This window comes from Crinia signifera, chromosome 5 (assembly GCF_055691185.1).
Source record: "Crinia signifera chromosome 5, ASM5569118v1, whole genome shotgun sequence".
NCBI lineage: Eukaryota > Metazoa > Chordata > Amphibia > Anura > Myobatrachidae > Crinia > Crinia signifera.
In genome coordinates, this window is record NC_139221.1 from 298531627 (window position 1) to 298544281 (window position 12655).

At 48.4% G+C, this 12655-nt stretch overlaps 2 protein-coding genes across 3 annotated transcripts in view; one reads left to right on the forward strand and one right to left on the reverse strand.

The window, feature by feature from the left end:
- The first annotated feature begins 1006 nt into the window (after nt 1-1006).
- FAM237B (family with sequence similarity 237 member B) lies at nt 1007-3834 on the forward strand. The gene is made up of 2 exons (XM_083186396.1): nt 1007-1396; nt 3582-3834. The coding sequence occupies exons 1-2, from the start codon at nt 1021-1023 to the stop codon at nt 3608-3610; spliced, it is 405 nt and encodes a 134-aa protein (XP_083042522.1). The 5' UTR covers nt 1007-1020; the 3' UTR covers nt 3611-3834.
- A 7524-nt stretch (nt 3835-11358) lies between these two features.
- The window catches only part of CFAP69 (cilia and flagella associated protein 69), a 64970-nt gene continuing 63673 nt past the window's right edge, over nt 11359-12655 (reverse strand). For both annotated transcript variants that reach the window (XM_083189355.1, XM_083189356.1), the window contains one exon: nt 11359-12128. In XM_083189355.1, the coding sequence (XP_083045481.1) occupies nt 11982-12128 (147 nt within the window). In that variant the 3' untranslated portion in view covers nt 11359-11981. The remainder of the gene's footprint in view (nt 12129-12655) is intronic.

Below are 12655 nucleotides of genomic sequence, written 5' to 3' on the forward strand. Positions count from 1 at the left end.
GACCTTGTTCATGTATTGACCTTTGACCTTTTGACCTATAGTTGTTGTCCTATTAACTGTCGACCACATACCCAAAGGATAATTAGCTCCAGTCTCCGTGTAAATCACTCTTTCAGCCACCAAATAATATGACAGTGAATGGAATCAATTGTCGTAACTTTTTCCAGTCTGGTTGTCTGCGGTCTCTGGGTGACTCTACAAAAAGTTGTTAAGGTACTTGTTTCCTAGCACGGCCACAATCGCGGGCATCGTGTACCTTTAAGTTAAGGTACACGATGCCCGCGATGGACCCGATTTCCTTTGAAATCAGGTCCATTTTGCCGGCAAAGGGAAAATCGCGGGCATCGCGTCAGTCGCGACCATTAACATTGGCCCCGACGTGACCGACGCGATGCCCGCGATTTTGCCATAGGCTTCAATGTTAAAATATTTTTTAACATTGAAATCGGGAGCATCGCGTCGGTCTTGTGCCATTATAATGGTACAAGAGGAGATGGACTTGATTAAGTCCATCTCACATAGTAAAAAATGTGAAATGGGCTAATATGACCCATTTCACATATATGTCGTGGATAGTAGGGGAATGAAAAGGTCGGAGGACGCGCACCGCCGCCCCTCGAGGCTCGCCACGCTTCGGGTTGGCGTCAATCCTGGGGTGGGGTTTACGGTGTAAAATTGGGGGTCTAGAGAATATTTTACATTGAATCCAATGTAAAATCGGGTCCCAGGGACCCTATTCACATTTGATTCAATAAAAAAATCGGGTCGGTCGCATGGCATGCGATCAAATCGCATGCCATGCGACCGACGCGATTTTTCCGACAGGACCACCCCGATGGAAATCGGTGTGGCCGTGCTAGGAAACAAGTACCGTTGTTAATTCTTAGCTCAGTTCTTTTTATATACTGTCAGTTTAAGTGTTCCCTTCGTTTAACATGCAGATCATACACAGGAAAAAAAAATCATTAATCCTACCGCCTAATATGTTGTTCTTCCTTGTAGATCCTCTGAGGACAGATCATGGAATCTGCAGCGAGCAGCTGGTATCTTCAGCTCATTTGTCTGCTCATGGTGACCTCGGTCTATACCAGGTCGATGTATCATAAAGAATCCCAAGGACATCCAAACTCGGGAGGACTTGGAGAAATTGACAATGAGTGTTGGGAAGCAGCAACACGCAAGTTGGTGGAGATGAAGAAGCTTCGGGTGGCAGATACGGTCATGGGCCTTTGGGACTTCATGGTCTACTTGAAGGAATCAGCTAATCCGAAGCATAATGCTCTCTTTGATGGGTTAGCACAGGACTTCTGGGACATATACGTAGACTGTGTCCTCTCACAGTCTCATGGGATGGGCAGAAGACAACTTTCATTTTACCTACAAAAACCAGTGAAAGGTAACTCCATCCATTTACTCAGACATTTTTTGTGACAATCGGCGGCGGCTCCAGAGGAGGAGCTGCAGCACAGTTCAAAATTCAAATAGGGGATCCACACCAACTGTCATTCCATAATGACTCACTGCCAGTTGGTGTCTGAATTTTGAACTGTGCTGCAGCCCATCCTCTGGAGCCGCCACTGGTAACAATCACTTACAAGGCAAAACCATTCCTTGAAAATGATTGGCGCTTTTAAAAAACATCACAGCTTGGCCGGGAACCCGCACCTCCGGCCACTTCAAGCATCATTACATCCAGACCATAACGTCAGTGATTCCCAAACTCGGTTCTCAAGGCACCCGAACAGTCCAGGTTATAAGGATATCCATGGTTGAGCAGAAATTGAGTGACGTACTAATTAACTCACCCTCGCCTAAGCATAAATATCCTTCTAAACCTGGACCATTAGGACGCCTTGAGAACGGAGTTTGGTAACCTCTGCATTGAGAGATAATATTTTGCAACTAGTTCCCAGCCTGTCAACATGACGAAACAACATAACAGTAATGTCAGCGCTGGCGCCTCTGCATGCCTGAATGGAGCAACAGTTGAATTACTCTGTTGGGTGCCGTCTAGTGTCTGCCTGGATTCCAAACACCTGAATCCCCTTGATAGAAGTGAGGAGCAGCATTAGCCTTTAATTATATAGGATAGTGGAGTAATCACAAAATGGAGTTGAACCCCCTGGGAATGTTTTTTTTTTTTGTGTGTTACAATTGGGCAATTTTACTTTGTTCCCATACATTACAAGGCTTTCATTCCAATCTGTAACAATGTATTGTACCAGTCCACAGCTGGTCGTGCAGTGCAAATGTGGGTGTGACATTGTTACATTGTTCTGGCCTGCCGCAAGATTGGCCGGATTGTTTAGGCTTGCAGGTTTTATAGATATCCACCCTTGAGGACCGAGTTTGAGAAACAGGGGGCAAGATGTACTAAGCCTTGATAAAATGGAGAGTGATAAACCACCAGCCAATCAGCTCCTACCTGTAATTTTTCAAACACAACCTGGGACATGGCAGTTTTTTTAGCTGTTGATATTTTTTTTAGCTTCTATTTCTTTTATTGCAGCAGTAAGAAAATGCTCCTTTTCTATTGATGTCAGGCACTCATACATTTAGGGGTAGAATTAAAGCTTCTAAAAATTAAAACTGGTCACGTTGCCCATAGCATCAGATTCTGTCTACCATTTCTCTAATGCATCCTATAAAATGATAGACAGAGCCTGGTTGGTTGCTATGGGCAAGATCACATATTTTATTGTTTTTGAAGCATTGTTAAATATACCCCTTAGAATGACAGTGGCATATTTATCATGTGCAGGTGAAATACAGAATTTCTCACGGAGCCTGATTTCTATCCATGGAACCAAACAGCAGGTCCCTTCTGCTAGCATAGCATTAGCCCCCTATTCGCATACCTCCCAAATTACAAAGGGACGGAGGAGGGACAGATGGATGGCGCGCCGAAAATTCCAGGGGTGTGTGTGGGGTCTAATTAAAGGGGCATGGCCTATACTCATGGCTCCCCCCGCGAGGCCACGCCCCCGTTTTGACACTATGGGGGCATAACCCAGAGGCTCTGTGAGACTCTAGCAATGCCCCCAGCCCCCTGGCTGCGGGAATAGATGCTGTGCGCATTCGCACATCGTTTATTCATCGCTGCTCAGCAGCAGACAGGGGGACTCCCAACAGCCCCCCCCCCCCTCGCCGCAGGACACTGCCGGACACGGGAGGGACGCGGGAATGTCCCTGAAAACTGGGACATTCCCAAGGTAATTGGGACTGTTGGGAGGTATGAATTATTCGACTGGGCTATTCAGGCTTCCAGGGCTCAGAACACACAGACACTGGACAATACTCCCCTAATCTCCAGGAATGCTGCCCAGCACCGCCCCCAAGGAGCCACGGCTTGTCAATTAGACTGTGGCTTATGGAGTTCTGCATGAGACAATCCAGGATCCGTTCCGCACACGCGCAGTCCACCCACCATCGCGGTTAGGATACAACTATGAATCAGGCCCTTAGCGATCTAGGGTGTGTCTCATGTGAACGAAAATACAACGTACATAATTGATACACTCCACAGTAAAATATCCTATTGTTTTGGTTTATAATGACTGATCTTCTATTTTCTTTGATAGGTGTCACCTTGGTGAACCCCTGGCTTTAATGCGATGAGTGAATGGGGAAGGAATCATACTAGGAGGCATGTACATGTCGCTGTCCCATATAACAGTGTTTGCTGGAGGAGGGTATTTCCCGTCTCTCGGAATATGTATTCCTATACCAAGGTTGCCTTCTTTTACTGTTGTCTTACACAAAACAATCTCCCAGATGGGCCGGCCCACTCCCACCTACATCCTGCGTCCATGTCACCAAGTAATGTGACGCAATGCACAGACACCGTTTTCTATTATCAGCAAATTTTGAAGATCACTGCTGAAAATGTATGAATAAAATGATATAAAGTGCATGCTGTATTTTATCAATATATAATGTATTTATATATGTGAATGAAATAAAGATGAGAAATATTTTTGGTATCCCAGGCCTGCGGAGACTGTGTGATCCGGGGATCTGACCATTGCTTTTTAAACCAACATTACATTGTTCACTGAATGACTTGGAAATTAATTTTGTTGCAGTGCTTCCATCACCTTCCCATAACTGAGGCCCCATCCTGAATCTGCAGCGTATCAGAGCAACAAGTAGTGACATTGGGCCTTATTCTAGTTCGCTCTTTCTGACAAAATCCTTCTTAGAAGGACAAAACCATGTGCACTGCATGGGGGGCAGATGTAACATGTGCAGAGAGAATTAGATTTGGGTGAGTTATTTTGTTTCTGTGCAGGGTAAATACTGGCTGCTTTATTTTTACACTGCAATATAGATCTCACTATAAAACCCACCCAAATCTAATTCTATCTGCACAAGTAACACCTGCCCCACCTGCAGTGCACATGGTTTTGTCCATCTAAGAAGGATTTTGTCAGAAAGAGTTAACTAGAATAAGGCCCATTGTGCCTGTCGCTATTTCCTGTGCCCAACCACTAGGTAACCTAGGCTTTAGTAACCTAGGCAACCTGTTTGCTCTCAGGAAACCCAGCACCTGTAAGCCTCCCTATCGGGAGGGATGGAAGGTACGCGAGATGATGTACTTAGGTACATATGTGCCTGCAGTGAGAAGTGCTCTTTAAATAAAGAATTGAAGTTAGTTAATACATAAAATAAGGGCTTTTCTGAGGGCATTAAGTTACAGCAATGGTTCCCAAACGGGATGCAGTTACAATCCCAGCGGTCGGGATCCCGGCGTTCAGAATCCCGACGCCGGATTCCCGACCGCCGAAATCCCAACACATTCTCCCTCCGTGGGTGTCCACAACACCCCTGGATGGATAATAAATTAGTGTGCCGAGCGTAGCGAGGCACCGGGCCCGCTGCGTGGCGAGCGCAGCGAGCCCGCAAGGGGGGGCGATCCACGTCCCCCCCTTGTCGGCATTTCGGCTGTCGGGATTCTGGCGTCGGGATTCTGAACGCCGGGATCCCGACCGCCAGGATTCAATACTGAATCCTCCCAAACAGCTCATGTTTTCCAGTTCTCCCAGTAGGTGCACAGGTGTACTCATGACAAATGTGACACATTTTAAAATATCCAAAAGGTGGAGCAAGTTATTTAAAGATTCTGTAAGAAGACCTGGAAAACATGCACTGTTGGGAGTTCTTGAGTAGTCACTGTGTTACAGCCTAAGGGGGCTGTTCAATCACGGGCCATGACTGTCTGTACTTCCTGACAGCCTTGATCCTGGCCCATTTGCATTTTGCTTGAGCGCATATTGTCAGGCGGGATTCAGTATTCCGCCTGCTGATCGGCGGGAAAAAAGGGCGTGTCTGCGAAAACGGATGTGGATTGTCCAGATAATGCCGTGATCGCCACAATCCACGGCCGTTCTCGGCAAAACAGGCCGGACAAAATGCTGTCGGACAAGACAGCATTAAATAGGCGCCCCTGTTGGAAATAGCAGCGGGGATTGAATAGCCCCCTTAAACTTTATAAATCTTTATCCATGTCTAATAGGGATAGTTAGCACTAGTTAGTACTATGGGGTCTATGTACTAAGGGCCTGATTCAGACCAGCTCGCTATGCAGTGTTCTCTCACTGCTTAGAGAAAGCAGGTAAATGCCGCCCGGCGGTCGAACGAACGCCCATTTTTTTTTCCCGATCACAAATAAAATTCAGTCTTTAGCCAAATAAAAGGCAGACTCAAAAACAGGGCGGACGCTGATGTCATGTGACGTGAGACACCCACCCCATGCAGGCTTAGTCGCACCTGCGTTCTCACTCATAGGGACACCCAGCATTTTTCTGGATGCACCCACCATTTTTGTGGTCACACTTAGCCCCCTGCCCACCTCCCTCTGTGCGAAGGCATATCGGATCTGGACATGCGTATATTCGCAGATACATAGAATAGGATCAACTTTATTGGCCATGTATGCTTGTGCGCACTAGGAATTTTTTGTGGATTACAGTGCAGCATCAACAAGCAGGGGGGGGGGGGACATTACATATATTACATAAAGACATTACAAGCATTTACTTTCTAGCTATGACTATGGTGGTCAGGTCGCCAAGTAGGGACACGTTGTTTGGCTGTTGATATTGGGATTGCATTCGCTTTGATTGGATTGTTCAGGTGATGGACGGCTAACGGAAAGAAGCTTCTTGCGGATCTGGACGTTTTGACGGGGATGGACCTGAACGGTCTTCCGGATGGTAGGATGTCGAACAGGTTGTGACCGGGATGCATCTTGTCCTTCGTGATCTTCTCATTGCGTTTCCTTACCCTGGATGAGAACAGATCCCTTATCGGGGGGAGGTCGGTCCCTATGATCCTTCCGCAGTTTTCACTACCCTCTGCAGTTTTTGTTTATCGTTCTCGCTTGCGCCACTGTACCAGATTGTGATTGAGGCGATGGCGGTGTACAATATGCACAGCAGCTCCTGTGTGATGTTGTATTTCCTGAGTGCAGACCCACACCATCAGTTGCGGAGCGAGAGGGTCTGAATCAAGTCAAAATCGCCTGCCAAAATCGCACTGTGTGTATACCACCGTTAGGCTTAGTAGACAGACCCCTATATGTTCTGTTCCTGTACATACTGCACAGCTTCTGTGTCGCCCTCTAATTCTCCAATTTACAGACATCGGAGATAATGTCATAGTGAGATGTTATTGTAGATGGATTACAGAATTCAGGTTTCATTATCTTATTATATCAGTGAAGGAGCCACGGCCGCTGCAGCTGCAGCCATGCTGTAAGTTATGCCTACATAGTATATAGCTGGCATTACTGTACACGGAGATGACGGCCAGTCCCCACATCCACTGTGTTCTTATCCTCAAGAGATCAATTTCCTTTCAATAAACAATTCCAGTTCCTATGAGACTGAACAAATTGAGTGGAGCCTGCTTAGAGCACACCTCTGCCCAAATTCCTATTACACAGAAGATGATGGACTAGGAGAACCGTGCTCTCATTACCCACATGTGCTACACTATATAAACCTAGCACAGACAATGTTATACTGGAATAACACTCAGAATGGCTCCAGCATATGTCAGAGAGCATACTTATCACTATGGGGTTCTGACTGTTGTAATGCCACTTAAACAGCCTGCTCCTACCTCCTTCTGTCCATCTGAATACTCAGTTCATTCAGACCCATACATAGGTGTCAGAACAGAAAATGTGGTAGTGGTGCAGGGGGGGAGGGGGGGGGGGGGGGGTGGTGTATGAAAAGGGCAACTCATCCTGGATAGAGACAATAGCCTTTCCAGCTGCTCCTACTACCTCCCCATATCCCTTCTCTGCCCTCCTCACCCCTGCACCCAGCCTAAAGTGTGTGACTAATTACTGTGGTCTCCTCTGGGACCAGCCCTGTGTTCTTTTCTCCTAGCCTGAACCGACAGCCATACTCCTAACCTACATCTACAGCCATACTCCTAGCCTACATCTACAGCCATACTCCTAGCCTGCGCCTACAGCCATACTCCTAGCCTGCGCCTACAGCCATACTCCTAGCCTGCGCCTACAGCCATACTCCTAGCCTGCGCCTACAGCCATACCCCTAGCCTACATGTACAGCCATACTCCTAACCTACATCTACAGCCATACTCCTAGCCTGCGCCTACAGCCATACTCCTAGCCTGCGCCTACAGCCATACTCCTAGCCTGCGCCTACAGCCATACCCCTAGCCTGCTAGATAGATTGTGAGTATCACTTGTCCTGCGCAACTTCTCAGGCTGCCTTTGGATTGTCTCCCTCAGACCTTAAGAATATGGCAAGAAAAAAGTGAGTGTGACAATTTTCAGGCGCCAGAGGTAAGATAAAAATATGTAAAATTTATTTCGACAAAATATCACAGATTCACATAAAAACGGTTCACATAAATGATAGTAAATTGAGATGAATCCTTACCCCTAAGGGTATTTGGAGCCAGCAAGGGATGGAAAAAGGGCAGGGATGCAGTCCGGAAGTGCACCCTGCTGTGGCCCCAAATATCGTAACCAACGCGTTTCGAGCAACAAGTGCTCTTCTTCCAGGGCAAAGTCCTGGAAGAAGAGCACTTGTTGCTCGAAACGCGTTGGTGGCAGTGACTGATTGGACCATAAGACTGAACCTAACCTGTGCTAAGATATTTGGGGCCACAGCAGGGTGCACATCCAGACTGCATCCCTGCCCTTTTTCCATCCCTTGCTGGCTCCAAATACCCTTAGGGGTAAGGATTCATCTCAATTTACTATCATTTATGTGAACCGTTTTTATGTGAATCTGTGATATTTTGTCGAAATAAATTTTACATATTTTTATCTTACCTCTGGCGCCTGAAAATTGTCACACTCACTTTTTTCTTGCCATACTCCTAGCCTGCACCTACAGCCATACTCCTAGCCTGCGTCTACAGCCATACTCCTAGCCTGCGCCTACAGCCATACTCCTAGCCTGCACCTACAGACAAACTCCTAGCCTGCGCCTACAGCCATACTCCTAGCCTGCGTCTACAGCCATACTCCTAGCCTGCGCCTACAGCCATACTCCTAGCCTGCACCTACAGCCATACTCCTAGCCTGCACCTACAGCCATACTCCTAGCCTGCGTCTACAGCCATACTCCTAGCCTGCGCCTACAGCCATACTCCTAGCCTGCACCTACAGACAAACTCCTAGCCTGCGCCTACAGCCAAACTCCTAGCCTGCGCCTACAGCCATACCCCTAGCCTGCGCCTACAGCCATACTCCTAGCCTACATGTACAGCCATACTCCTAGCCTGCACCTACAGCCATACTCCTAGCCTGCACCTACAGCCATACTCCTAGCCTGCACCTACAGCCATACTCCTAGCCTACATCTACAGCCATACTCCTAGCCTACATGTACAGCCATACTCCTAGCCTGCACCTACAGCCATACTCCTAGCCTGCACCTACAGCCATACTCCTAGCCTGCGCCTACAGCCATACTCCTAGCCTGCGCCTACAGCCATACTCCTAGCCTGCGCCTACAGCCATACTCCTAGCCTACATGTACAGCCATACTCCTAGCCTGCGCCTACAGCCATACTCCTAGCCTGCGCCTACAGCCATACTCCTAGCCTGCGCCTACAGCCAAACTCCTAGCATGCGCCTAAAGTCATACTCCTAGCCTGCGCCTACAGCCAAACTCCTAGCCTACATCTACAGCCATACTCCTAGCCTACATGTACAGCCATACTCCTAGCCTGCACCTACAGCCATACTCCTAGCCTGCACCTACAGCCATACTCCTAGCCTACTTGTACAGCCATACTCCTAGCCTGCGCCTACAGTCATACTCCTAGCCTGCGCCTACAGCCATACTCCTAGCCTGCGCCTACAGCCAAACTCCTAGCATGCGCCTAAAGTCATACTCCTAGCCTGCGCCTACAGCCAAACTCCCGGCCTGCACCACAGCCATACTCCTAGCCCTGCGCCTACAGCCAAACTCCTAGCCTACGCCTACAGCCATACTCCTAGCGTGCACCTACAGCCATACTCTTAGCCTGCGCCTACAGCCATACTCCTAGCCTGTGCCTACAGCCATACTCCTAGCCTGCGCCTACAGCCAAACTCCCAGCCTGCGCCTACAGCCATACTCCTAGCCTGCACCTACAGCCATACTCCCGGCCTACGCCTACAGCTATACTCCTAGCCTGCATGTACAGCCATACTCCTAGCCTGCATGTATTGTACAGCCATATTCCTGGGCTGTGCCTACAGACATACTCCTAGCCTGCGCCTACAGCCATACTCCTAGCCTGCACCTACAGCCATACTCCTAGCCTGCGCCTACAGCCATACTCCCGGCCTGCGCCTACAGCCATACTCCTAGCCTGCATGTACTGTACAGCCATATTCCTGCGCCTACAGACATACTCCTAGCCTGCATGTACAGCCAAACACCTAGCCTGCGCCTACAGCCATACTCCCGGGCCTGCGCCTACAGCCACACTCCCGGCCTACGCCTACAGCTATACTCCTAGCCTGCATGTATTGTACAGCCATATTCCTGGGCTGTGCCTATAGACATACTCTTGGCCTGTGCCTACAGACATACTTCATGGCCGGCGCCAACAGACATACTCCTGGCCTGTGCCTACAGCCATACTCCCGGCCTGCGCTACAGCCATACTCCTAGCCTGCGCCCACAGCTATACTCCTAGCCTGCGCCTACAGCTATACTCCTAGCCTGAATGTACAGCCATGATACTAGCCTGTGCCTACAGCCATACTCCAAGCCTGTCCTACAGCCATACTCCTAGCCTGCGCCTACAGCCATATCCCTAACCTGCGCCTACAGCCATATCCCTAACCTGCGCCTACAGCCATACACCTAGCCTGCATACTCCTGGCCTGCACCTACAGACATACTCTTGGCCTGCGCCTACACACATACTTCCTGGCCTGCACCTACAGCCATATTTCCTGGCCTGCGCCTACAGACATACTACCGGCCTTTGCCTACAGCCATACTCCCGGCCTGCGCCTACAGCTATACTCCTAGCCTGCGCCTACAGCCATACTCCTAGCCTGCGCCTACAGCTATACTCCTAGCCTGAATGTACAGCCATGATACTAGCCTGTGCCTACAGCCATACTCCTAGCCTGTCCTACAGCCATACTCCTAGCCTGCGCCTACAGCCATACCCCTAACCTGCGCCTACAGCCATACTCCTAGCCTGCATGTACAGCCATACACCTAGCCTGCAGGTACTGTACAGCCATACTCTTGGCCTGTGCCTACACACATACTTCCTGGCCTGCACCTACAGCCATATTTCCTGGCCTGCGCCTACAGCCATACTCCCGGCCTGCGCCTACAGCCATACTCCCGGCCTGCGCCTACAGCCATACTTCCTGGCCTGTGCCTACAGCCATATTTCCTGGCCGGCACCTACAGCCATATTTCCTGGCCTGCACCTACAGCCATACTCCCGGCCTGCGCCTACAGCCATACTCCCGGCCTGCGCCTACAGCCATACTCCCGGCCTGCGCCTACAGCCATACTCCCGGCCTGCGCCTACAGACATACTCCCGGCCGGCGTCTACAGCCATACTCCTGTCCTGCACCTACAGCCATACTCCTGGCCTGCGCCTACAACCATACTTCCTGGCCTGCACCTACAGCCATACTTCCTGGCCTGTGCCTACAGCCATGCTCCTAGCCTGCACATACAGCCTGTGCATACACCCAAATGACATTTGCTCCCGTCCAGTACCAGATTTCTATTCCATCCAACCACCTAGTTGTATGGTTGGATGATAGTTTGGCTAATACATGTCCAGCATAACGTATACTCTCACTGTACATACTGTGCATTCATTTCAGTCGTTTTAGTGCTCTGAGACCAATAACTGTGACTTTTAATCTATTTCAAAACAGTAACATTTAATAATACACAATAATAATAATAATAATACACAAGTAACATAAGCAGGAACACTTCACTTACCAATGTAATGATTCGCTCCATAACAGTACAGTATGTGGCTGATAAAGGTCCTTATAGGAAGCACTGAAGTAATAATGATCCTTTCTCACGTATAAGTGTAAACTGCCCGCGGCACTTATTTTGTGTTCAGTATTACAGGGGCTGGGAATTACACAGCGCTCACATGAACTAATAAGAGTGGTGCACTACACTGTCACTATATGAATGTGTTCTATGTATCAGTTGTTGTTCTGTGTCCGGCTCACTACACAATGCCACGTACAGACACAATATGATATATGGCAGCATAAGGAGACCTGCGCTGTCTCATATTACTAACACTGCAATGGGGTCACCATAGAACAGTACAGTAGGGGAGGAAGCTTTATAACTGATAACAGAAGAATTAATGATGCTATAAGGCACAAACCCATTACTTTTATTGGTGCACTGGTGTATATACGACATTTCTCAGCAGCTGCAGTAATGTATGGAGGTGATACTATCTATGCATAGTTCTTGTCCTGGTTACTCAGTAAAACATTTTCACACTTCTGTTCTTCTGCAGCGCTCCGCCCCGGATTGGTACCCTCTTTAGGGCGAGGTCTGTATCAGCCAGGGAACCTCCTGTAAGTTTAGCAGGTGTGCTTTCCACAGTCACCACCGGGCCACAAGCCACCTACATGGACAGTGAGTGAGATGTCAGTACTCCTATCTCAGGGGAGAGAACATTTATACACCCTGCTCATTACCAGACAATGTTATCAGTGTATCTATAATAAGCTGTCTTCTGCCGGTGAGGTCCCATATACACAGTCAGTGTGACACTGGTAGTGGGAGCAGATGATGTTGGTATTTTGTTTCAGTATAAAAAACTGAAAAACTCACTTCACCAGTGTTTGTGCCCTGTAAATGTATACAATATAATTGGAAAATGAAATATATATATGATCAAATAATGGGGTAGATGTATGAAGCAGTGATAAGGGAGGAGAAGTGATAAAGTGCCTGGTACCTTATCACCGGCCAATCAGCACCTGACTGTCCCTTTTTTAAACCCAGCCTGTAACTCAACAGTCAGGAGCTGATTGGCCGGTGGTACCAGGCACTTTATCACTTCTCCTCCCTTATCACTGCTTCATACATCTACCCCAATATTCCTTATCTGGAGTCTGGCATTTCACCAATCCTGCAGGTTTCCTAATT

What these genes read in the sequence shown, in the direction of transcription:
- FAM237B (XM_083186396.1), top strand. Translation starts at nt 1,021, where the DNA reads ATGGAATCTGCAGCGAGCAGCTGGTATCTTCAGCTCATTTGTCTGCTC. An exon ending in CCTACAAAAACCAGTGAAAG is followed by an intron (nt 1,397 to 3,581) that starts GTAACTCCATCC and finishes TTTCTTTGATAG; the next exon opens with GTGTCACCTTGGTGAACCCC.